Raw genomic sequence first — 25,100 nt, 5'->3', positions numbered from 1 at the left:
ACCACCCATCAGCCAGACAAAGGGGCAATTTGGGGGATGTGGAAGGTTACCATAGCAACAAAGGAATGAGACAAGAAAATAAAGGTCTAAAATAAACCCCATAATTCCTTTAGCGAAACCCAAATTGCAGGAATTGGCTGTTCCAAAGCCAATCTCGCTCAAAAGCCGAAGCAAATCTAACCCATCACACAAGTAAGAGACGTAATGAAATTCTCATTCTGTTTGATTTCAGGCGTTTATTTCTTGATAGGCAAGATAAAAATAAAAAAAGCACACACAGAGGTGAGACATCCAGCGCAAGCACGGTTTAGATTGACTCATCCACTTTCTTAATAATTCAGACCCGGCTCTAAAGTGCACAAGTCGTGCACTGTACATCTTAGCAGGTCTCCAGGTGGCACGGCGGGCAAGTGCTCTGCATCAGGAGGGCACGGTGTGGTCCAGGCCTCCTCGGAGACTCGTCTGAAAGGCCCGTGAATACGAAGATACTCTGACTGGAGCTCTCCCGGAGAGACGGAGAGAGCCCGCTGCACTTAAGGCAACAGCATTGGCTTTTAAATATGGCTTGTGATGTGGTCTGCATAGTTCAGAGTGAAACGAGGACCATTCACAGTTCCTTCAGCTGTCAAGTATGTAGTAAGAATATATAAAGCGTCTTCAGATATTATAGAATACATCACATTTTCAAGTTTCTTAAAAGGAATAGTTGGGGGGAAAAATGCGCATTTGCTTTCTTGTCAAGAGTTAGTCTGCAGGAGGAGATCGATAACACCTGACAGTGAGTCCACAAATATGAAGCTACAGCCAGCCGCCGGTTAGCTTAGCTTAGCATCAAGATGGAAGCAGGGGGAAACAAAGTAAAAAGGCATAATTTAATTAATATTATTAATCCATATATTATATTAATATAGAATGAATTTGGTCACGGGCTAGGATCAGTTTTTATCATCTGTTTCTCCAAAGCAGAGCTAAAAACAAAACGTATTGCCAACTACGCAGCTAAAGAAAGAGAGCGATAACATCTCAAAGCTAAAAGCAAATACATAAATGAAAACCATCTCAAAGCATTTTAGTTAAAGCTAAAACTAAATGTATACTTATTGTTTTCACAGATGTTATTTGCAAATAAAGAAAAAGCTATTTCAATGAACATACTCGTTTTAATCATAAGTAAATTAACTAATGGAGCAAGATGAACTCTTGCTAACGATACACAGACTAGCAGTAACTGCCATCTCAGCTTTTGACTCTGATGGACAATTATGGTGCAATTAGATGTGCTTAGTGAGCTACAATAAATACATTTGCATGTTTAAATGTACAGTATATAAACCATTTCAGTCATAAACCTAAACATTACAAATGAGTCCCAGTTTATTTCCTTTTGCAGTGCTACGAACCTTATGCCTTGTTCCAGTGTATGTGGATGGCATCAGGTGACTGAATGGAAGTAAACATGGACCCAAGCTGTTGCCTTGCAATGCAATTTCGTTGAAACGATCTATAGGTTTAATGGCACTGATCTCCTTATAAAATAAAGGTATCACTACCTTTCTATCTGGTGCACATTATTGTCGTCTATGGATATAATGTGTTACATGAGCTTTACGCAGATTGTGTTATCTTTGATCAGGACCAGACGAGCAGTTTCCCCGTTTCTGGTCTTTTTATGCTAAGCTAAGCTAACCGGCTGCTGCCTCTAAGGATAGTTTAATATTTAGCATACAAACACCAGCTTGGTGTCAATCTTCTCATCAAACTCTTGGCAAGAAAGCAAATATGTGTCTTTCCCAAAACTATTCTTTTAATATTTACACAAATTCATTTTTGATACTATATAATATATCACTTTCTTAAATATTCTGGAGTTAACACAGAAATGTTTTGCAGTCTTAACATCCTGCCCTCATTCATTATTCCTGTGACGGCTGAGTATTCAAATGCAGGCGAAAGGTCGCAGTTTCCTGGGTTGAATTTAACATTCAAGGAAGGAATAAATAAATACTGACATTTGGAGAAGATAAAGAACTAACATTCAGAGCCTTTTTCAGGCTACTCCCTACGGGTCTTTATAAGTCCCACATAATGATGACTTTCAGTCCCAGTTGGTCTCCTCCAGTGTCCAGACTGTCACGCATTAATATCAGCACAGGGACAGGGTAGCGTTCAAAAGTAATATCAGGGGGTGAAATTGGAAAAGTTCACTCAGAGTTTTTGTAGTTGGTGAACAGGTTGTAGAGGACTCTGAGGGTGGATTTTAGGTTCAGGCTGACAACATCTGGAAAAGAAAATGGACACAGCAGAGATCTGTGGTGAGCTGGACTTGTTTTGAGGAGTTTCAGGAAGAAAGGAATTAAGACCTTTGACATGCACAAAAACTAATCGTATATGATAAGAAATTGGATCCTTGGACACTGAAGCACAAAATAAATGAGCTGTGCTACCATAAAAGCATGTTCACAATGCAAACGAGCTTGTTCTGTGATTGCTTTTGGACTACTTTCCATAAAAGGTTATTTGTAATTTAGAAAACGAATTGGAGCTTAAAATAGCTCATCATAGATCATTTGATGTTCTTCTTCTTACCAGGAGAGCACACAAACACTTTCTGTTCTCTTCATCAGGAACATGATGTCCTACATCAGTGCATATTTGTTTATCGTAATTTATCATCACAACTAGGTCTTTGTTAAGTGATTCAAGGCAGGCATCATTTTGCTACAGCAGCGTCATATTGCATGACCATTTAAACTAGGACGCCTTTAGCTCCTTATCGTCTGCATATCCCTGTTAGCTTGGGTGACACTGTTGATATCATAAATTCAGTTTATAATCAACCTGCAGATGTGCACAAACCTCAGCCAACTGAATACTAATCAGAACACATAACTGTCGTAGATAATATTAGTATGAAAATAACAGTTATAATGTCCAATTACTGCAAAGAAAATAGTTTTTTGCTGGGAAGAAATATTTCCTTTTTGGCTTAGTCCAAAAAATGTTTGAATAAGAGAAAAGCATTTGCATTAATACAGTGTGGAGGAAAACAATATTTACACATTTTGAAAGTTAGATAGATTCAAATAGTTATAATGAAATTCACAATTGAGCAGTATAATATATCTTCAAGGACTAGTGCACTTATAATACAACAGATGAAAATGAAATCAACATTTAAAGAGCAATTAATGCCAAAGAAAATAAAAATACAAAGCGCAATAGCAACAGTATGTACAGTGCATTACTTAGTAGAACATAAGTCAGTGGTTGAAAACTGGAATGTGGGACATGAAATATGGACAAATACGGGATGAGAATGTGGAGCAAAACGTGAATATTTAAAGTAGCTCTGAGAATTACATAAGTCCACACAAGAGAAGTGTACTTTAAAGTTAAATAAGTATTCTTAAATATATTGAGCTGACACGATTGTGCTGACTGTTAACGGTTTCATTTAAAGTCGCACAGCAAAACATCGAACACATTATTCTTTCAATATCGTATTCTGTGGATTAAAATGAGTAAGAGTACGAGATATCAATTTGAAGGCTTCAGTTGAGTCAAATGCTGATTACAGTTAAAGTAAGTCAACTGTATTCGATACCTGAAAGCTATTCCTGTAATAGCGTTTCTAACTCTACCGGGGGTTTGTAGAGCAAAACGGGTTAATGAAATGTGTCTGTGAAAAGCAGGGGAAATACTTACTTATGAACTAATAGTCAACTACGTGAAGCCAGTAAGTCATATTTTGATTCGTTAAGTATAAGCTCTCTTTAAAAAGAACAGGATGGTTCATTCATACGTGTAGCTCAGGGCAGAACGAACTCAGCGCCATCCATCCAGTAGACAAAGTCTCCATCTACTGGACAACCTTTAACATGACTGCTACTGCAAGACACCAACCATTAAACACCCTTTTTAAATGGCACCCCAATGTCTCTAAAATACCTTCTGGTCTGGCTTTGGGTTTCTTCAGGCCTCCATCCTGCATCAGCTCAAAGGCAAACGCCACATTGTGGACCTGAGGGGGGACACAATGTGGAAGCTCAATGTACTGATGAGTTGCTAAAAATCTTCCCATCTAACCGACAAACGTCACTTTTTGAGGGTGTGATCACCTTCTGTTCGAAGTTCTCAGGGGTGAGGAAGAAGTTGTACAGAGGGACAAAGTAGTCCTCGAGCAGCCCCATCAGCAATATCAGGTACACGCCATCAGCAAACTGGACGCACACAGACATAAATATATACATGTACATGTGCAGCATATACATACAGACTGCATAACATTTCACAGCACGTACAATATTCAAACTGTATAAGCAAATCAGATTGGATTATATGCATTTGAAAACTAAAATTGTGCATGCAAATAGAGGGATGATGAGAGGATATATGTTACATAACACAAACCTATGATCATTTTAATCACTCTTACCTGAGATTCCAGCTCAGTAACTTCCAGGTTCAACTTGTTCAGGTGTTTGTTCACGAAGGTGATGAGAGACTGGTAACAGGATCAATGAACTATTAACAGTTTTTACAGCATAATCACATTGTCATCATTATGCTATCTATTATGTATATCATTGTTATATTATTATCACGCAAATAAAAGGTCTTGAATACCGTTTTCACCACGTTGAGCTTGTCTGGTGCGTGATCCAACAGAGTGTCAAACGCGTCCCTCTCTTTGTAAAAAAGAAAAGACAATCAAAGATAAGGTACACTTAAAGGAACAGTTTAACAATTTGGGAAATGTTGAGATAAGAAGATCGATAACCCTCTCATATCTATCCTGTAAATATACGTCTACAGCTAGCAGATGGTTAGCTTAGCTTAGCATAATGAGTGGGAACAGGGGGGAACAGCTAGCCTGGCAAGTTGTAATTTTACAGTTGTTATTCAGCGGGGGTTGCGAGGCTGTAGACAGGAAGTCACTGCACCCGGCCAAGAAATAGTCCCCCGATTGTTGCTTTTACACTTTAGTTTTTGTATGAATGAAACAAAAAATATTTAACATGTTCATTAGTGAGCTTCAGGGGTGTGAGAAGACATCTTTTGTGACCTTTAGACGGAGCTGTAACACCATATTTAACAAACATTAGAGTGATTGATCTACTCATCTAACGTTCAGCAAGGAAGCGAACAACCCAGTTCCCAAAATGTTGAACTATTCTTGAAAGCAGATTAGTAAGGAAAAATTAAAGGTAAAGACATTTCCATAATACTGTTAGATGAAATGTGACTGGGACTCACCAAACCTTCCCATCATCATTCTGAAAAACAAAAAAATTAGAGAAAACTATTCAATCATACTACAATAAACATAATTAATACTTTACACTAGAGCATGAATATAAAAGGAGGACGGTTGTGGAGACAATCATCAAGCTCTTACTCTGTGGTGCTCGTCAGCTCCTTGGTCACAAGAGCAGTCTGCAGGATTCCCTCTCGTTTCTGCTCAAACAAAATCAAAATGCTTCAGTTACTACGTGAGAGAATCACTACAACTGATGCAACTTATTAAAATCACACGTACGGACAAGACAAAGACTAATACTGAGAGATGAGTGAAACATTTATCCATAAACTGACACTATACTACCGATCAATATGATGTGTTACACTCATTATGTTATTGTTTTGGATGAGTCTTTGTTATTTTCATGGTTTCTTGGGTTGTTTAAGGTTACATTTAGACAGTTTCTAAGACGACATTATTTTATTAGAAATGTTATCTGGTATTTTATCAACACATTTATGTTAAACTTTGAGGTATATTTTGCATTATCTGTCTTATGTTGTTTGTCACATTTATCGTTGCCAATCTCGAAGGAGACATTCTTAATCTCAGTGAGGTTAAATTAAAGTAAAAATAACTACACCTCCGTATCTATCCCTGCATCATTGCACATAATGAGAAGGTCGAGGAGCCACTTTACCTTGACGACCACCACCTTCACAGAGACATGCTCCGGCAGCCTGATGGGCGCCTGGAAGTGCATCGCGAGAGCCACCAGCAGATAGACGATAGCCACCAGGTTCTTTGAATGGATCGCTGTGAGAGTAAACCATGAGAGAGGACAGTCAGCTGTTTGCTCACTGCAAGCTAACGTAACAATGCAAGCAATTTTCTTAAGATTAAAGTGTCCGTGATTCTTTCTCTCCAAGAGACAAAACTAAAAATGAAAAAGCTGCAAGCTCCTCAAAACTCAGTACTAGATTAAATACTTTCCATTTGTTATGCAAGTAAAAGATTATGTGTTAAAGAGGCATTCCGCCATTGTTGCACATGAAGTTCAGTTTGCGTGTCACACGGATAAAAGCTGTAAAAACTGTTGTATAATGTCTTCTGTGGCCAGAGATCTCCTATGTGTTTAGCCAAAGTAACCCAAATGGTGTCATAGTGATGTCATCAGGGTTATCTTGGCTTAAAACTTAGCATTTAACAGAAACCCTGCAATTGAGTTGCATTATGGGAAACGGCTGCAGTATTTTTGAACCCATATCAAGATATCTCTTCTGTTTCAATTTTAACCGTTCTTTTTTTAATCTGTCTCTCGTGAGTTCCCCAAATGTTATGGAAGTGTCAGTTTAAGCAGCGAAGCGCTGAAGTCGATGTAAAACTCACAGTCCACACTCCACTCAATAGTCCAGCCGTGAGGCCGCAGCAGTTCGTTGACGGCCTCCGAAACCGTCTGAAGCTTCTGCTTTTGTCCGATCTCGGACTGGGTCACCTCGGCCACGTTCAGCTTCCTGCCGGACAACTTTTCTGTCAACATCAGGGGAGATGAGATATCAGCTCCAACACACAGGGAAAGGCTTTCCATACACAGAGGAAAATCGTGAATAATTGTTTCCATCGAGTGGCAGTATTGTGTTGAATGAAAAAAAATGAGAGGAACTCGTATACTGATTAAAAAAGGGAAGAAATCCGGGTGAAAAGAGGCCTTCATTTACATAAAAGAAAGGTTAGAGATGTGTTTCAAACCAAAGATCCATTTTGTCCCTTTGAAAACAAGGACACGATGATCTTGAAAATGTACAAATGCGGCGGCTGCAGACAACAAAGATTCTCTGCTCTAAGCAATAGTAAGACGGAGGATTTAGGAAGCTTATCTCAGCTGTACTACCTGGCTCCTGTAATTGAACATGCTAGTTCTTGATGTTTTATTTTCGCACAGCGGATGAGACATTTTGCCGGGTGGCAATAAAAAGTTGGTGTTTGAGCGGAGATAAAAAAAACATATAAACAAGAGCTCAGATTTCCTTGGATTACACAACCCCCCCCCCCCCACACACACACACACACACACACACACACGCACACAATAAAAACAGGTTCTATGTAGAAATGCAATAAATAATTGAAGCACAAGTAATAAACATGGACACGAAGGAAGACCGAGTTCTGCTACCGACAGATACATGTGTGACATATAATCACTAGAAACATCAATAACTTTCAAATTTAATCATGAAAGTATCGGGTTTATTACTGTTACTGTACTGTTGCAATGACATTACATCATATTCATCTGCCCAACCTACACAGTAGTGTGTCATCAAAAAAGGCTTGGAGGGTTTTCGTTTTAATGTTTTGTTTGAATTTGGCTTTAATATTTAGTAGTTGTTAACGTCTGTTGTCAGCCTGCTGTAACAAATGAGAGACACAAGGGGGAAGCCCCCACCAGACCAAAGACACTGAATACACATTCATCACAGTGGAAACTGGAGCGTGACAATATCAGCATGTTGACATGTTTTTAAACGAGGTGGGTAATATGCTACGAAATAAAAGAAAGGTTGTGAGTGAATGTTGTATTAGCATTGCCAATTGCACAGCTGGTGCACAGAAACATAAATTAATTAAAGCATGCAAAATAAAGTATTGAATACCTGCTCACTGTCAGCACTGAAAAAATGTTGTTTGTGAAACCAAAACATTTATATATCAAAGCCACAAGCTGCAAATAAAAATGTATAAATTGCTGTTAATTGACTTCTTTTTCCAGTTGGATGGTGCATCCTGTTGGTCTAATATAAATGTTGTCGTTTCACATTTAATATTCACTAAACATAATGCTGACGGATTGCAGGAATTATATACACTCTAATACAACTAATACTGCTGTTTTTCATATTGGTTGTGAGTTGTGATGCCAAAGAAACCGATTTCTCACCAAATAACTTCTGGAGCACCTGTCCATCATAACAGTCCTCCTCCAGGTCTTTGACTATGATCCTATCTTCCTCCAACTCACTGTTGATCCAGTCAATCAGCACCTGGACACAAATCACAACAAAATAAGAAACTACAGCCAAACTTCTTCTCTGTGCTGTTTCTTGATATGTTTTACTGCTCTGGTTGTGCTGCAGAGGTGAGATGCTTGAGCACTACATATGATCCCAGACTACCTTCAGCAGATCTTTAAATTTAAGATTTTCCCGCGACGTTGGGTCCAACATGATCCTCTCAGCGTTTTCCTCTGGTGAACAGAAATTAAGACGCTCAATTTAGTTTCTGGTGACACTCAAATATCCCGTTTCATTTCCTACACACTTACCTCCCACTTTGGATGCAGACACATTTTTTTTGTCTCGCATAAATACAGAACTACAGCCACACACACACACACACACACACACACATACAATGTTCCTATCGCCCTCATATCAACAGTGACTCTCATGGTGACTGAGGACAAAGGCGTCTCCCCCTGCAACCACTTTCATTTCCTGCTCCTCCACTGTCAAACTCTCCGTTACTCAACATGTGTCAACATATTCATATTATCCTCCGTGGCCTCCGTGACCTCTGACAGTGATATGCAAAATTTTTAAGAAGTTGAAAATGTTTGAAATGCAACAACACTGCAAAAAGTAACACATTTTACACATTCAGGCAGTAATAGTGCTTTAGCATAAAAGATTACATTCTAAATATGATGTTCTTCACATGTACATATGTGTGTTTATGTGTGTTTGTACCCAGCAGCGTGTCCTCTGGATGGATGTCCGTCCCTGTGGGAAGCATGGGGGCGTTGATGGCATTCTTCCCCTCCTCATGGAGATCACTCACTGGTAAGACAACAATACACACACACACACAAAAACATGAAGAACAGCAGCCACGACACATTCAATCAAACAAATCAACAGAAAAAAAGACATGATTGTTAGTAACTGGAAGGAAACTAATTGAAAAGAGCATTCATTGTATTTTCATTCTCTGAGTACAGCAAGAAAGAAAGGCAGGCAGAGACTGTGGGGCAGAAATAAAAGAAGAAGATGACAAAGAGAAAGCGTGTCACGGTGACTAGTAACAGTATTAGTGTAAAATAACCACAAATTCCCCTTGTGGGTAAAGTGTGGTGTCGATTTGATGACAATTTGTGGCACCTGCATCTCCTCTGCAGACACTTCTTCAGTCACTCCACCACCACGTTTCTCTATTCTGTGTCCGTAAAAGTAAGAACTGAACAAAATGGCATTTATAAAGGTTTCTCTAAATCTGTAGACGCTTAGAGGGGAACTCCACCGATCTTACACATGAAAGTCTACGTGTTGCTGTTGTATAAAGCCTTTTGTGGCTCCAGAGGGAGCTCTGTGAAGTCTGATAAATGTCCTCAAGAAGAGGAAGTTGGATAGAAGTGAGCTTATCAGACCTCTGTAGCCCGCTCCTCATCTCTGCTTGAGGCTAACAGCTTTAGATTAGATTTACATTAGGCGCTATAGCATAACACACCTGAATTCCCAATCAAACTGCTAGTGGTCGACTTGCATTGTGGGTAATGCAGGCGGCATGTATGAAGGATGAAGAATGCGTGGAATAAAAAAAGAGGATATTTCTGCTGCAGTCATGTCCATCATGAGTCATACAATGTTATATATTATGTACAATACTAAGTCGGTGTGGTTCTCTTTTAAGACATATTTTTAACACTGACTTCTCATGAAAATGTTTAAAAAGTACATATTCTGTTTCACTGTATTTATCCTCGTTTCATTATAAGTGCCTCTTTAACACATATATAAGTCATGATTGTTTGCTTTTGTGTACAGCACTATGTCTTTCATTGTATGAAAGTAACCACAGGTTACATTAAAGGGCAGCGTTGTCTATCGATTCAAAGATAAAGTAATCTAAGCATGTATCTTGACACTATTTTCCAGGTGTAAACATACAACAAATACGCAAAATATGATTAGAATGAGAATTTTGCACAAAACTGGGAAGGTTTAAGTGGATTTAAGGTGACCAAACATAAAGTAACAAACACTTTAGCACACTTTGAGTCGGGCATAAAATCAATTTCCACTGAGATGCTTTTACTTCTGACTGGAGAGACACTGCAGGGATTCAAAACCTTTCTTCCCCTAATGGATACACTGCTTTTATTATCCTGCATTTCAATTTGTACGACCTGCAACAGGCTGAGCTGCAATCAATGGCCTCAAATCTGTCATTTCATTGATTTTGCCATTTATAAAACCTGCGAGGAGAACCAATTTGATGTAAAATAGATGTTTCTAATTGATAATATAATAACGGAAAGTCTGGAACTGTGTGTTTATGACACAATCTGGACAAAATCTCAACTTCAAAGCATGTACAGAGACATAATTACCCCGGGAGGAGGGGTCCCCACAGATTTCCTATCAGATTCAGCCTTCTCATAAAGGGCAGAATATCAACTATCTCTCTACAGATCAGCAGTTTGCTTTGTAATTACGGAGCAAACTGACTGCATTTCATCATAATTGTGCTGCTTTTTCCCTCCCAGTCCATCCGACTGCACTACTGCTGCCGGCGCTTCACACAGTCAAGTAAAACGCGGGTGAAAACGGTCAAATCACACAATATAATGAATTTACTACGACAGATGTTTCTCCAGAGTGATTTATGGATGTAAAAATACTTTCACCCGCCGGTCCAGAAATATAACAGCAACCCTCACACAGACACAGAGTCGATTCTGTAATTTTAAGTAGTGACTACTTACATCTTGATGATCTCTCACAACAGCCGACACAACACATTACTGGACGTTAACCTGCAGTTGCACTAAGGTAACATCGGGTCCCGTTTCCCCATTTCCACTTCCAAGTTCCTCAAAGAACCAAAATCAAAACCAAATTTACCTTGTTTCTTTCTCTTGGTTCCACACAGCAGCCCCGCCATGTCCACACTATAAGCCGCCGGGTTTCCTACGATGGCAGCGAGCTTTGGTCGAATATGCAGCAGTGTATGTATATATGTGTGTGTGCGTGTGTGTGTGTGTGTGAATCGTAGTCGGTGGGACTGAGCAGTGGCATGGGCGTCATCACGTGTTTATTTCTGTCACAACCCTCCACCCCACGTCTGCGGTCCAGTTACAGGAGACGCTGAGGGGTGAGTGTGTGTGTGTCTGTGTGTGTGTGTGTGTTGTGGACAGGAAGGTCCACACTGGACATAAACGCACAAAATCAACTCCACACCGGTAACCTCTGGGCTGTTTAGCAGTGGACACAGGACGAACTACACTGACCCGTGACAGGTATCCTTTCATTTCAATCGCCATATAAATGCATGCGGCGTGGTGTAAAAAGGACACCTGTTCAGGTTGTTGTTGTCCTAACGAACTAAATTGTAGTCTAGTAATTTAACATTAACACAGGAGAACGGGGTTGTTCTTTCTGAGCAAGTGTATGGAGCCTTTAATATGTTTCGCTGCAGCGGATAATCAATCAGGCAACGGCTGTATTCCTGTTAACAGAATCACACTAATTCAATACAAATCAAAGGCTACAGTCAAGGACATTTATCTAATGCCGGCTTCATTGCACAAAGTAATGCCAGTGGCTTTTACAAACCGTTATGGGAAAGGACGCAAGAGAACAGCAACAGCATCTTGTCAGTTGTGTTTTTGCTTTAGAGATAAAAATGTTCTCAGTGTAATCAGTCCGCAACATAAACAACAGCGTAAAGCAGATTGAAATCGACCTCGTCTGTTTGGTTCCACTGCTCCCGAGGGGAGGGGAGGGGGGGGGGGGGGGGAGTTCACCGTGGCACAGGGGGAAGATATAAATAATGCAGCAGTATGGGGAAGACAGGCCAGACCTTAAATATAGCCCCGGTTATTTACGCCAACACAGGCACCAGTGAGTAACAGCAGCCAGGAGAAGACAGAGTCACTCAGTGTGTTCCACAGGTCGCCTTCAGCAGATATATTAACTCTTTTTACACCTCGTATTTACTTATTAGTATTTCTTATGTACTTTTCTCCATATTGTATTTCTACTGGTTTTCTACTATTCTTTTGTCAAAAAAATAGAGATATTTAAATGTATTATTAGACATTATATATATATATATATATATATATATATATATATATATTATAATCATTATTAGATTATTATTAGATATTGATGTTTGAGGGTTTAGTAAAACATAACTTTACTCTTCTAAATTTTAAATATCAGTGAATCTCCTGGAAAATGAATACTAATATGATGATACAATGTACCTTTAATTTGGATGTTTTTATTATTTGTTAAGTATTTGCCTGAAGATGCTAAATTCTTCCCAACAGTATAAACAACAGTAAAAACATATATTTTAACATATTTATAATAATGTTGGTATAATTTGTACCGTTTTTGGATGTTTAATACATTAGTTAATGCATGATGTACTCAATCCTTCATCTCTTTTTGATAGTTATGTAAAAGTAGCAACAAATGAGTAAAGAAATGAGTATATGAAGTGAGTAAAAAAAGCCAAATTGCAACAATAAACAGATGACTTACTATTATCAGCATCCATCCCGTATCTTAGTACTCTTTTGTATTTTCAGAGAGTAAATACTCTTCACCCTGAGATAATACAGCGAGGATATGACCTGACGTTCATCCTCTCCGTCCTTATAAAGTAAAAACATCTCGTTGTTTTTTTTGTCTTCACTAAACTGTCACTGTTGCAGCACTGCCTGTTGCTGACAACGGGAGTTGAGCCTTGTCAGAGAAATGCAGACTTCCTTTCAGTTTATCAGGATACAGAAAGAGACATGAACGTGCCGACATCTGGGCTGTGTAAAACAAAAAGAAAAAGGTTCCTTTATGTCGTGTTGTATTGCCTGAAGCAACACTTTCCATCCCATCACATACAACAAGAAGAGGAGGGTTTAAGGGCACATGTGGTCGCGAAGAAGTGTAAACACGGTAAAAGAAACCATGAGTCTGTTTCTTGACGGCACACTCCCATTACGCTAATAATGATTATCCAGCAAACGTGAAGCAACTTTTCCAGTGGCAACTCGTCTCTCTTGGGTGTTCCTCTTGACGAATACAAAGCACCACACCCAGAAGTAACAGAAACCACAACAACAGCAGCTGCAGCAGCATTTGAGGCCACAAAGCTGTGCTCCATTACCAAAGACTAAACCTCACATGCTTTTCTCCCGTTAAGACTGATTTATAATTCCAACACCACAGAGATCATCTATACCTTTTAAAATAACTGGTTTGTCAGCTGGGCTTTAATCCACTTTGACCACACAGGGGCACTGCATCCTCACAAGCTGCACTCAAACGCAGTCTATGTGCTTCCCCTCTGTCCTCACTGCAGACTTTATTCCCTTCAGCACTGACTTCATAATCATACGTTGGCAAAAAGAAGGGCTGGGGACCACCGAGGGGTTTTTGAAGATAAGCAGGAGGTTGAAAAATGAAAGGAACAGTTATAGTTTTTTGTTGTATCATTCACATATTAGCACAAGGGGAAAATGCTTCAGGCTTCTCCAATCACAAGTTTCCTTTTCTCCACTTTTACATCTCCTAACCCGACACTAACGTCTGCCCCAGAGTTACTATGAGAGGTTTCCTGACAGACCTGTGACTCCTTACACAACATAAATAAAGATAAAGATATGTGGAGGATTCTTTATAAAAAATCATTTTGGGAAAATTGTGCTCCCCAGAGCCAGATGAGAAGGTGTAATATCTGTGCGTTAAAGGTCCAGGATGAGGTTAGCCTAGCTTAGCTCAAAGACTGGATGCAGATAGAAACTGCTAGCCTAGCTCTAACTAGTCATTCCTATATTAATACTGACATATGAATATATCAAATATCAAGACTGATATATGAATGTTGAATTTGGGCTGTAACTAACGATTATTTTCATTACCATTATACTCAAAGTGACGTTTATTTTATCGATTTTAAGGATCACTGTCCATCACAATCTCCTAGACGCCTAAGTGACGTCTTCAAATGGCTTGTTTTGTTCCACCAACTGTCCAAAAATCCAAATATATATTCAATCAACTACAATAATGACAAATAAAAGCAGCAAATCCTCGTTTCTGAGACACTGGAACCAGCAATGTTTGGCACCTTTGCTTTTGAAATAACAACAAAACGATGCATTTTAAGTCAATCGACTGCACAACTAATCATTTCAGTTGTAGTTGGATTGCTGTTGATTGGTTTGAAACAATCAAGCTGCTCTTTCTCTATGAAAATGTATACTATACTATATACTATATACTATATACTATACTTATCCTCCAGTTTTTAAAATAACTTCACAACTCTGTATCTTCCGGGGTCATACGGGTTTTGGGACATCATTCTGAGGAATGCTGGTCTATGTTAATTGTACCAAGTCATCTTAACCAAGAGCAAATCTATACAACTGGTTTCAGTGAAGCTTTAATTAAAGACAGGCTTCAGCAGGAAGACAATTATTCTCATTTCCTCATTAAACCAGGGATACAACCCCCAGTTGTCATCTAATTAACTCACTGAGCTGAGCTGTCTGCAGTTTTCTCTGTTGAACTCCTGAAGCAGCTTTAAGCTTAGAAAAAAACACTGTATTCCTCTCTGGCATGACAGTATTATTACATATACTGTATATGTTAGGGCTGAAACCCACTATTATTTTCATGATCAATTCATTTGTTCATCGTTGAGTCTATAATAGTATAGAAACAGAGACGAAGGTGACAAACTGCTACTTTTAATGCCCGACCACGGGTCTAAAATGCAAATATATTTCATTTACAATGATGTGAAAACATAAAGCGACAACTCCACATTCAAAGAAGATGGAACCAGAGTTTTTTGTGGCTGTCCCGCCAGACTTCAGAGGGCAAACTACACATTTTATTTGAACAGTTTGATTTAAGAGAATTCAAACTGTTGAATCTAAACTTTCAAATGAGTGGAAACCCCTTGCTTTGTTTCGTTTTTAGATGAGATGTAATCTAATGAGGCTCCTAAGGCCCCTAAAAAATGAATACTGTATGTCTACCTCCTTTAATGGAGATTACAAACACATGGCTGTGAGCACACACACACACACACAGTGAAGAAAGACACCTACACACACACAGACAGACACACTGAGGCGTTAAACCTTGCAGCTGTCTGTTTTACCGCACAGTGTCTGGCATTTGGGAGGGCAGAAAATAGTTTGGCCAACGCCTGACAATAAGTTCGAGAGTATTTAGAAAACACAGTGAGAGCAGAGTCTTCCTCCCACACCTTTATCTTCATAACCTTGCATTCCCGTCACAAGTGCCCATATGATCTATTTATATGCATTGCCTCATGTTAAATGACTGTGGAGTTGCTAAGAGGACTTTGTCTCGCCTCTCCTTTATTCACTTGAACTATTAAACAACAAATGTGTGAATGATTGAACCTCTAATTAAATTATAGGACACTCATCGAGGGGATGTGAATGAAACATTGACCAAGATCAACACAGCAGGGAACCGCAGAAGGTTAAATGTCTCCATGTGTTGTGAATCGGGTGTGCAGTGGATTAAAGTGCCTTGATGTCCCAGAGGAGAGTATTCTGATAGCGCGTCATGTGATTGCAGCACCATGGACAGAAACCCCAACAAGGGAAACACAAACAGGCCTTTCATGATATGCGAATGTCATACAAAAATGACTTACCTTCTTTAGACTTTTTCCTCCGCGCCAGGGTTCCTCCTAATTTCCCGAGGAAAGATTCGTCCTTTTTCATTTTCGCGGACTGCGTGGTCGCACTGGTGTTCGCAGACATCTTTCAGTGTGATGCGTTTGTGTGCTCTCTCTCTCTCTCTTATGTCTGTTAGAAATTGTCACTCCTCTCTGTGATGCGTTCGAGGCACCGGTGCGCGATCCAAAAGCCACCAAATTCACTGGCAGACAGCAGACTGCAGGAAGCGGCGTCTGTCCGTGCATCAACACAGACGAATGAATCACATGTGTCCACAGCTTCATCTGCATCAATGTTTACCGAGGAGTCATCCACAGCGCCTCTCAACGGCAGGATGAGGAACAGAGTTTACCAAATCTGGTCTTAAGAAAGCATTGTGATCCATTGAATGTAAAATATGACACTAAATAAATAAATAAATAGTGGAGGGAAACCAACTTCAAACTCAGCATTCTGAGCTTTCCAATAAATGAAGACCATAAAATGGAGTTTAAAATCCTCCAAAAGCTTGTAAGAGCTTAGATTCGACCGAAGTATTGTTTAAGTAAACGTAGCAGTACTACACTATAAAAATACTTAATTACAAGTAAAAGTCCTGCATTCAAACATTTACAAAAGAAAAAGTCAACAAGTATCGACAGAAAAATCTACTTAAAGTATCAAAAGGAAAGTATTCATTATGATGTCTCAGTGTTAAAATATTATAATGAATCAAATATAAAAGATACATTTACATACAAGCAAGACTTTAAAGCTCTAGTTGGTCGAGGAGTTCACTTTTATTGCGTTCATTTTGTTTACAGCGCAACTATAAACTATAAAAAAAAAATGTATGTGTGTAAATCTTTATTAGTAATTAGTAACTTTAGCTGTGAAATGTAAAGTTCCCCCGGAAATGTAGTGGAGTCGAAGGACAAAGTAGCATTAAAAGGAAAAACTGAAGTTACGTACAAACTTCTAAATGATAGTCAAGTGCAGAACTTGATTAAATGTAATTACTAGATAGATTCTCTCTGTTCACAGAGAATGAAGAACATTCACCCAAAATCATTTTGCAAACATACTCAAACACTTGTTGGATGCAAACAGTTGCAAACCACAGATTACGATGTTTGTAACAAGATCAACACAAAAGTTATTTCAGATTTATTACTTGGTTTTTATGTATAAACATTTGAGGCTAAGTTTTCTTAACCTTCTATAATATTTAATATCACAAATGTGCCCCCAGTAAACATAAAATATTAACTTTTGTCAACATAGATTTGGGTTAAATTCACACAGATATAAGAGCTCATAGCACAGGCCTGTATTTGTCCAGTATTTAGACATTACAGATGTAAATCATTTTTGTTAAATCATAATAGATTAAGACATTTGATTTGATAATCTATGCATCAAAAGCTCTTTAAAGTCCATCAATCGTGGGGTTCACAAGATTTTTATTAATTCCAAACATGTGTCTTTTAAGAAATACACTTTATTTATCAAAAAATACAAAAATGTTATAAAGACATTTTGATTGATGTGCTTCAACTGATTTCTGAATAAAAAAGGAGCAGGGTCGGCTTCACTTCTCTTCACCTCCTGCCGTTCCTGGCGCTGTTTTTAGGAGACAGAAGTTCCACTTAAGTAAGTACAGGTTGTTTCAAACTCTCTGGAAGTCACATTAATGTTGCTATGTGATGCTGCTGTTGTGAATTCACCTGTCGTCTGCAGTAGCTTCCAGTCGGCCTGCAGTCTGTGTCTCAGTCTCTCCAGCGCCTCCACGTCCTCTGGCAGAGGAGCAGAAAGCTTCCCCAGAGAGGGGGCGGCGACCCCGAGGAGAGAGGAGGCCGTGGGGCTGACACAAGCCTTCTCACCTTCCTGAAATTAAAAAAATTACCGACCACTAAAGTAGAACACCTGCCATTTAAAACGCCCCAAGAAATGAGGGCAAAGATGAACACGTATACCTCTTCTTCTTACCTGCATGAGCACCAGTGTGTGTCCTTGTGCGAGGCCCTGCAGCAGGCCCGTTAGCTGTTGCCACGCAGCGTCACACAGTCCGCTACCCGGAGTCCGAACCAACAGAACCAGACTGGGGTCATACTCGTATCCCAGAGGCAGGAGGAGGCCCAACACAGCTAGTGTGAACCCTGACACGTCACTGCAGCCCTGTGAGAAGACAAACACGCGTCACATCATGCAAAGAGGGGCAGAACCATGACAGCATTATTATATAACACTGACTAAAATATTCCACAGTACATTGTAAAAACTCTAGATTGTTTTTAATAAGTTTAATCAACAAAAGTAGGGCTGTCGTTAACCAAAGAAATTCTTGGTCGACTTAACACACTAATTGGTTATTTAATTTAATCGACAGATCTCTAAAATTGAGTTAAGCCACAAAGAATTACACAAAAGCACCACTTTTAATCAGAGATGTTTTCATACATTTCTTGAAAATAAGTCATTCGGTATAAAAAAAAAAAGCATAAAAAACAACTAATAAACTAAAGAAATATTGGTTGACTACAACCATAACAACTAATTGACTAAGAGGGGCCAGACCTAAATAAGTCAACTCAATATAGTGGCCTAAATTAAAACATATTCATATTAGGAGGTATATAAGATGTCATGATGTGGCATACTGAATTAGCATTCCCTACAGTCCTACTCGCACAAAGAAGATATGACATCACATATCCTCTGAATGGTGATTTCTACTGTTGTAATACGCAGTACCTCCTTCAGACACACAGGAATGTGAAATTTGCCTTTCTGTTCCCCTGACTCCGTGTTGCTGAACTGCACCAGGAGTGTTTTCCTGAAGATGGAAAGATTTCTGTCATCACGTTGTTCATACTGTTGCAGATAAATGTCTTTTTTCCCCCCCCATCAGCTCAAGGGGGAAAGTTTGAACACAAAGTCTAATTTAGGAACACACAAATGACATTCACCCATCGTCTGTGCCTGGACTCTGGTCCACCGCGTCTCCAACACACACGATCAGAACCCTGCATGAGGAGACAGTGGTATCAAATCAGCCTGATTTACTCATCAAACAAACAGTATTTAAAGAAAGAGTTCTACATTCTGAGCTACAGTCTTTATGCTAAGCTAACAAGCTATACCGGTTGCGGTGAGCAGTTGCGGCTTGCTGGACAACACACATCCTCGCCGTGGAGACGTCTCGGACCAGCGCCAAGCCATTGCAGATCTGAGATGTGGTGATTAAATACGATCAGCTTGCAGCTCATGTGGGCAGCGCAGAAAAGCAGATCATACCACAGGAGACACAAACATGAATATCCAGATGGTACCTCATTCTTCTCCATTTTCTCGACAAGGGCAGTGAGACTGGAGAGGGTTGTGAGAGCGTCGCTGTCATCTGAACCTTTGAGGAAATTCTCCCTTAAAGTGGGAAAAAAATATATGTTTTGCATAATAATAAAGACAAAATCATGACTTTAAATATTCTTTTAAATGCAACGCCTCCTGTGACATTCTTCCTGTGTCAATAATAAGACATAAAAGTTAAATTATGAAAAATATTACCTGACTTTGTCGAGTATGACCGGGTCCTCTGATGAGCTGAAGCGTTCACATCCGTCTGGGCAAGCCACACTGTCAGGGAGGACTACAGCAGTGCGAACTGGAGGAGTGACGCGTTTCAGAGGCTCTGGCCACGCCTCTTTCTCTGCACTTTTCTCCTCTTGTTCTTCTTCTTCTTCTTCTGCTAATTTAATGCACTTTGTGCTGATTTCAGAGGTGGGCAGCTCAGCTGGGGAAAGGAGAAATGAAATATTTTATGAAGCAAATGAAGTGAAAAGTCATCTCTGATCGAGGCTACATTAGCCGCTGTTAGTGTAACACGCCTGAATCTCAGAGCGAACAGTGGCCCAGTTGCATTGTGGGCATGTGCACATGACTATCGATCACAATGTTACCGGTCCGAGCTATCGTTAAGAGAAAATTGTGTATCACAAATGTAAATCAACATTCCCTCTTTCACTCGGTGGAGAATGTCCAATAAGCTCACGTCTCATACTCACAAATTCTTGCTGATCTAGTGTACATCCGGGCATTTCTCGCATACACAAAATCCACCAATTTTATGTCATATTTAGCATAAATAGTATGTTGATTCGCAATTTCAAACAGATCCCATATATCTGGTTCTGCTGGATCAAACTGTCAATGAGTCACACCATTTAAAAGAGTGCTATCCTAAAATCAATGAGACACATTTTTAAGGAATAGATGAAAAAGCTCAAAAAGAATAACGTGGATGTTATACCTGCATGTTTGAGGCAGGACCAGTACTGCCTGTGAGCTGATCGGACACAGTGAAGGGACTCAAGTGCACTGAAAATAGGAACAATTAACTCACTACAGTTGTAAAAACACAGGCGTACATGATTTAACTGACGCGAGACCGACCTTGTGCACGGACCATCGAGGTCCGCGGGCCGCGGCGCCGGGTCTCCAAGCAAAGTTTGAACTGTCTGACACACAGACTGGGGGAGGGAAGTCAAGTTGTATCCTCCCTGGAAAACACAATAAAACCTTTTACAACCAAACGTTCCTCCGGCCGAATGGTAGCGTGTTTGTAACGTATCTGTGGCCTGACCTCCAGCACAGCACACACTTTCCCTCCTGCCAGGTTCATCAGGAGGTGAGTGAGGTGGGCAAAGATGTCGGGGCTGGCACACATTTCACCCTGAAAATAAAGACCCACTGACGTCACTTCACCATATAAATGTCCCCAATGGGGGCAAACAGACTGGACACAGAGTTCTACAGGTCTCACAAGTCGTGAGAGATGAAAGAGCAACAGGACATAAGTGCAAGGATGCACATGAAGCTATACGCTCAGTGGGTACTTTATTAGGTATCCCACAAAAAATCCAATAAAACCTTTCTGCCATAAAGTCTACTTTTATGATATTTATATTCAGTACCTCTGGGTCACCAATGGCTGAGTCAAAGCCTGCACACACCAGGACCAGGTCTGGGTTAAACTGTGACAAAGAAACACATGATCAGTCATAAGTTAAATAATATCCAACACATCCGTATCTGTTGGCGAGATGTGAATTTTCTTCAATGAGTTACCTCGTATGCGATTGGCAGAAGGACGTGACAGAAGACCGAAAGATAGTCACTGTTCTTCATTCCCACCTGAATCATCACAACGGGACCTCATTAATAAATAAATAAATAACACATTCATACACACAACCATCAAACAAATGGTTTACAGCATGAACGCAAATACTACAAGAACATTTTCTGGTTTCAGCTTAAAAAAAATCGGTGATGCTGCTCGTTTGCTCTTTTGTATAAACTGCATATTTTATTATAATTTGATACATTAAACTATTCTTTAAATAACCATTCAATGTTATGAATAGTTAACATAAGCTGCAGCCTTAATTGTTATTTATCAAAAATAAATGTTTTGCCATTTTCAGGATAATTTACATTATTGGTAATGCAGAAATTCCATAAAGCAAATTTAAAAATCCCCCACAATAAGTTCTAAGTATCTCTATGGTTCCTTACTTTGTTCCATGGTACGTTGATATTGAATCCCGCCCCTTTCTCTTTGCCAACACAGTCGTAGTCTGAGTCTCTAAGTTGAGGCCAGAATCTCTGATGCTCGTAGCGGTGCCACGAGAAATAGAGCACGCTGGGAAATAACATGCAGTATTCAGAATGTATTATGCCAGAAGACAACCGCAACGTAAACAACTTGACTAGTCAGTTAGCAAGGACTCACTTTGGATCATCTTCAAAACAGTACTGCACCCCTTGACCATGATGTACATCCCAGTCCACTATCAACACCCTGAAAATATGTGAAGAAATAACTGAATACATCGCGGCAGAGCTAATACAGTACGTCTGTCAAGAACAAACAAAAACAATCTCAAGTCACCTTTTCATGCCATATTTTTGTTTGGCATATCGAGCTGCTATGGCCACATTGTTGAACACACAGAACCCGTTGGCAGCACTGCGCATACTGTGGTGTCCTGGTGGTCTGTCGACAATGACAGAGGAGCGATATACATGTCAGGATAAATCATTTAGTCACTACCGGGAACAAAAGACAACTTACAAACAAATGCTTAGTATTCAGTTTGGAATGATGTAAAAAGCAGAAAAAGAGGCCAGCACTTAAGTAGCACCAAAGATAGAACAACAACAACAACAAAGAGAGACGCTCACTGGAGCATCAGGGTACATATCAGGACTGCTTTGTCTAAGGGGTCAACGGCCTCACCTGACCAGAGCCATGCCGTTCCTCACCTTCCCCGTCACAACACTGTCCACTAGTTGCAGTGCGGCGCCTGCAGCCAGCTTGGCACAGTGGTAGATGTTCTAGGACAGTAAATGAGAAAGATGAAGGGTTAGGAGTGAAGCTGACCTACAGAAATGAATAAATGGCAACAGCTGCAACTCCGCTATCAAGAATATCAGGACTAACTGGGTGGAAGTAGACGTCACCATACTGCAGGGTGAACTCCTTCATGTCCTCCAGAGTCATATCGGGGGTCTTCTTCACTGCCTCCAAATACTCCTCACTGTTAAGATCAGCAAAGTGCATGTAGATGAGTGGCTTCAGGTGTTTATTTCAGCCTCAAGAAGAGGAAGAACAGTGAACTGTCGACATCAGGACCGACCTGTGAACCAGCAGGATGTCTGCGTCGGTCGCCTCGCGCACAGGTACGGCGACGCATCGATCCGCAAGACCGGCCTTAACCAAAGCTTCATGACTCAATGTCAGGCGCTCAGGTACCTCAATCTTACATGCATGGCTGGAAAAAAATATGAAAATGATGGTCCATACAATTATATTAAGTTAAGGACATTTCGTTGATAATTAGGTTATTTGTACACTATGAGCTAGTCATAGTTTAGCAATTTCATTTTTGCACTTTTTGAGCACAAACATCAGAAACAGATGTGAAACTGTCAAGAAGCAGTGGACCTTCCCCTAAATCAAGAATACACATTGTTTAAAACTATGAATTGGTGCTGATAACACATACAGTGCATGACATTCACACCTCTTGTGGTCTACAGTGGTGACCTTATTGGAGAAGTTTAGTGTTTTGGGGGGGTTGTGCTTGTTTGGTGTATGATGAGTGTATACACTAACCATATGGTACAAAATACAAACAGAAGAGTTGTTTCTAAATATGTGAGATTATGTTAAACCGTGTAAACGTATAAACGTGTACTGCATTACACCAACCTAATAGACAGCGTCTGACAGCTGTGAGAGCTAGCCATGCAAAAGTAAATAAAGTGCTGAAAAGAGTGCAAAGTAACAACAACACTGCATGAAACCGATATTATCGGCAAAACAAAGACCCAACGAGTACATGTGATAACTTTACGCGTTTCATTTGTGAGGAAATAAACTCAGTGATTAGAGGGTAACGTTGTATGACCACAGCTGTTAGCTTTGAAGCTAACGCTGCGGGTGCACTTCGTTAACTGTCCCCCCGGCCAGCAGCAACACGACTAACCGCAACTTCAGTTCCTACCATTATTTAAAAGACACGAATCAGATAAAGATAACGTTAAACGAGGTAACGAGTCTAACTACAGTTTAGCGTTACTTGTACCAACCTTCTCTTTTTACACCCATGCTACCAACGCGATGGACGCAGGTGAATGAAAACAGGTGAAACGTGCGCAAACGTGAGCGTTAAGACGCGCAGTCGTGGCAATTCAAATATACCATAAAACATAATAAATTAAGTGTGACTCATTCAACAGTTACTTACTCAATCCAGAGCAATTTGTATTTGGTCATCTCCTCATCATATAACAATGCTGTTCCCATCTTCATCAACCGCGACGTTATTTCTCAAACCTGTCAAACTGCATACGACAAATGTTTCATCATCAATGCAACAGTTTCGTTTGCAATCATTGCACGAAGTCAGTAGGACGGAGAATATGTTATGCAGCTAAACAAACCTTTGAAATCCACCCAACAACACCACAGACTGCGGTCAAAAAGTCCAAAGATTGGCCCAAATCCCAATGTTGTAAACCAGATGCTTTAAACCCTGAACCCTCGGGCATTTACTGCCGTCACCTGTTAAATGGTTGAGTGTGAGAGACTGCACGGGATTGAAATGGCGTAAATACGACTGGGACAGCACTGTAGCTGTGTGTGTAATTTTTGGACTTTCGACAGTAGCCATATAAGTCTTCTTTGAGTTTTGTTGAGGTTGTTAAACAGTTTAATAGTTCGTTAGCGCCATCCTCTGGGTGGGGTCTGGCAAGTGCATGCAAGTTTCCTTTTTTTTGTTGTTGTTTACCAGTCTGAGGTAGTTAATATGTCACCTCTTGCTGTGGTTGAATTCGCCCGGTCACACAGGTCTGTGTTGAGGCCCATTAGAGGGACATCTGGAAGACAGATACTGTCTACAAACACACACACAAACACTAATACTGGGTCCTCCTGCTATAAGGGATTGCATGGAAACACATGACAGCATCCATGATCAAAGGGAAGCGTAAATATAGATTTTTTAAAAAGCAGGAGCATTGTTATATACTATATATGTATGTGTGTGTTTTATATTATACTGAATATTATTATATGATATATATTACACTGTATATATATATATATTATACTGAATTGCCCGTGAGGGTGACTAAAATAAGATGTCCTGACGTTTTTATCAAAGTGTTATTTACTGCTTTTTTTCATGTTGGAATAAATGTAAAATATTTAACTGCAAAGTAGTAAATGTGTGTTTGATACCTTAATTTTTTTTGCATTAAATCATACTGGGATGTTTGCTGAAATTGATTGGATGGCCCTACCTAGAAAATGTTCCACCAGCCGCCACTGGGTCTGGTACTTCTCTTCTTTACCTCTTTACTTTTATATTGCTAAATGCTTGATGTAGATGTGTTTTGAGTTTACTGGCTAGAAGACGCTTTGGTTTAGATAGAAATGGTCGCCACAAATGCAAAAAGACCATAGTTTTTATATCAAAACACTCACACACACATCTACTTTGCACATATGGTAAGAACCTTTATAATAGTATCTTTACTTTGCTAGAGACACGTCATTTGAACACCCACCTTCAC

General features: G+C 39.8%; 2 protein-coding genes across 2 annotated transcripts; both read right to left on the bottom strand.

Annotated features, from left to right (window-relative positions):
* Nucleotides 1-235: 235 nt before the first annotated feature.
* Nucleotides 236-11,280, bottom strand: parvb (parvin, beta). Its single transcript, XM_079163371.1, has 13 exons — nt 11,146-11,280; nt 8,992-9,081; nt 8,419-8,489; nt 8,184-8,286; nt 6,632-6,772; nt 5,943-6,058; nt 5,399-5,457; nt 5,257-5,276; nt 4,627-4,688; nt 4,436-4,504; nt 4,119-4,220; nt 3,949-4,021; nt 236-2,278 (listed from the first exon to the last, which is right to left on the bottom strand). Exons 1-13 carry the CDS (start codon nt 11,183-11,185, stop codon nt 2,202-2,204), a joined length of 1,023 nt encoding a protein of 340 aa, XP_079019497.1. The 5' UTR covers nt 11,186-11,280; the 3' UTR covers nt 236-2,201.
* Nucleotides 11,281-16,746: 5,466 nt separating this feature from the next.
* Nucleotides 16,747-24,156, bottom strand: hdac10 (histone deacetylase 10). The gene is made up of 21 exons (XM_079162507.1): nt 23,967-24,156; nt 23,771-23,867; nt 22,658-22,792; nt 22,462-22,558; nt 22,258-22,355; nt 21,910-22,014; nt 21,751-21,819; nt 21,534-21,660; nt 21,084-21,149; nt 20,930-20,989; nt 20,599-20,688; nt 20,409-20,515; nt 20,266-20,333; nt 19,524-19,749; nt 19,289-19,379; nt 19,100-19,185; nt 18,926-18,982; nt 18,711-18,792; nt 17,946-18,134; nt 17,684-17,843; nt 16,747-17,579 (listed from the first exon to the last, which is right to left on the bottom strand). The coding sequence occupies exons 2-21, from the start codon at nt 23,833-23,835 to the stop codon at nt 17,548-17,550; spliced, it is 2,010 nt and encodes a 669-aa protein (XP_079018633.1). The 5' UTR covers nt 23,836-23,867; nt 23,967-24,156; the 3' UTR covers nt 16,747-17,547.
* Nucleotides 24,157-25,100: the final 944 nt, after the last annotated feature.

Source organism: Pholis gunnellus (genome assembly GCF_910591455.1).
Source record: "Pholis gunnellus genome assembly, chromosome: 7".
NCBI lineage: Eukaryota > Metazoa > Chordata > Actinopteri > Perciformes > Pholidae > Pholis > Pholis gunnellus.
This window is presented reverse-complemented; position numbering and strand designations above follow the sequence as displayed.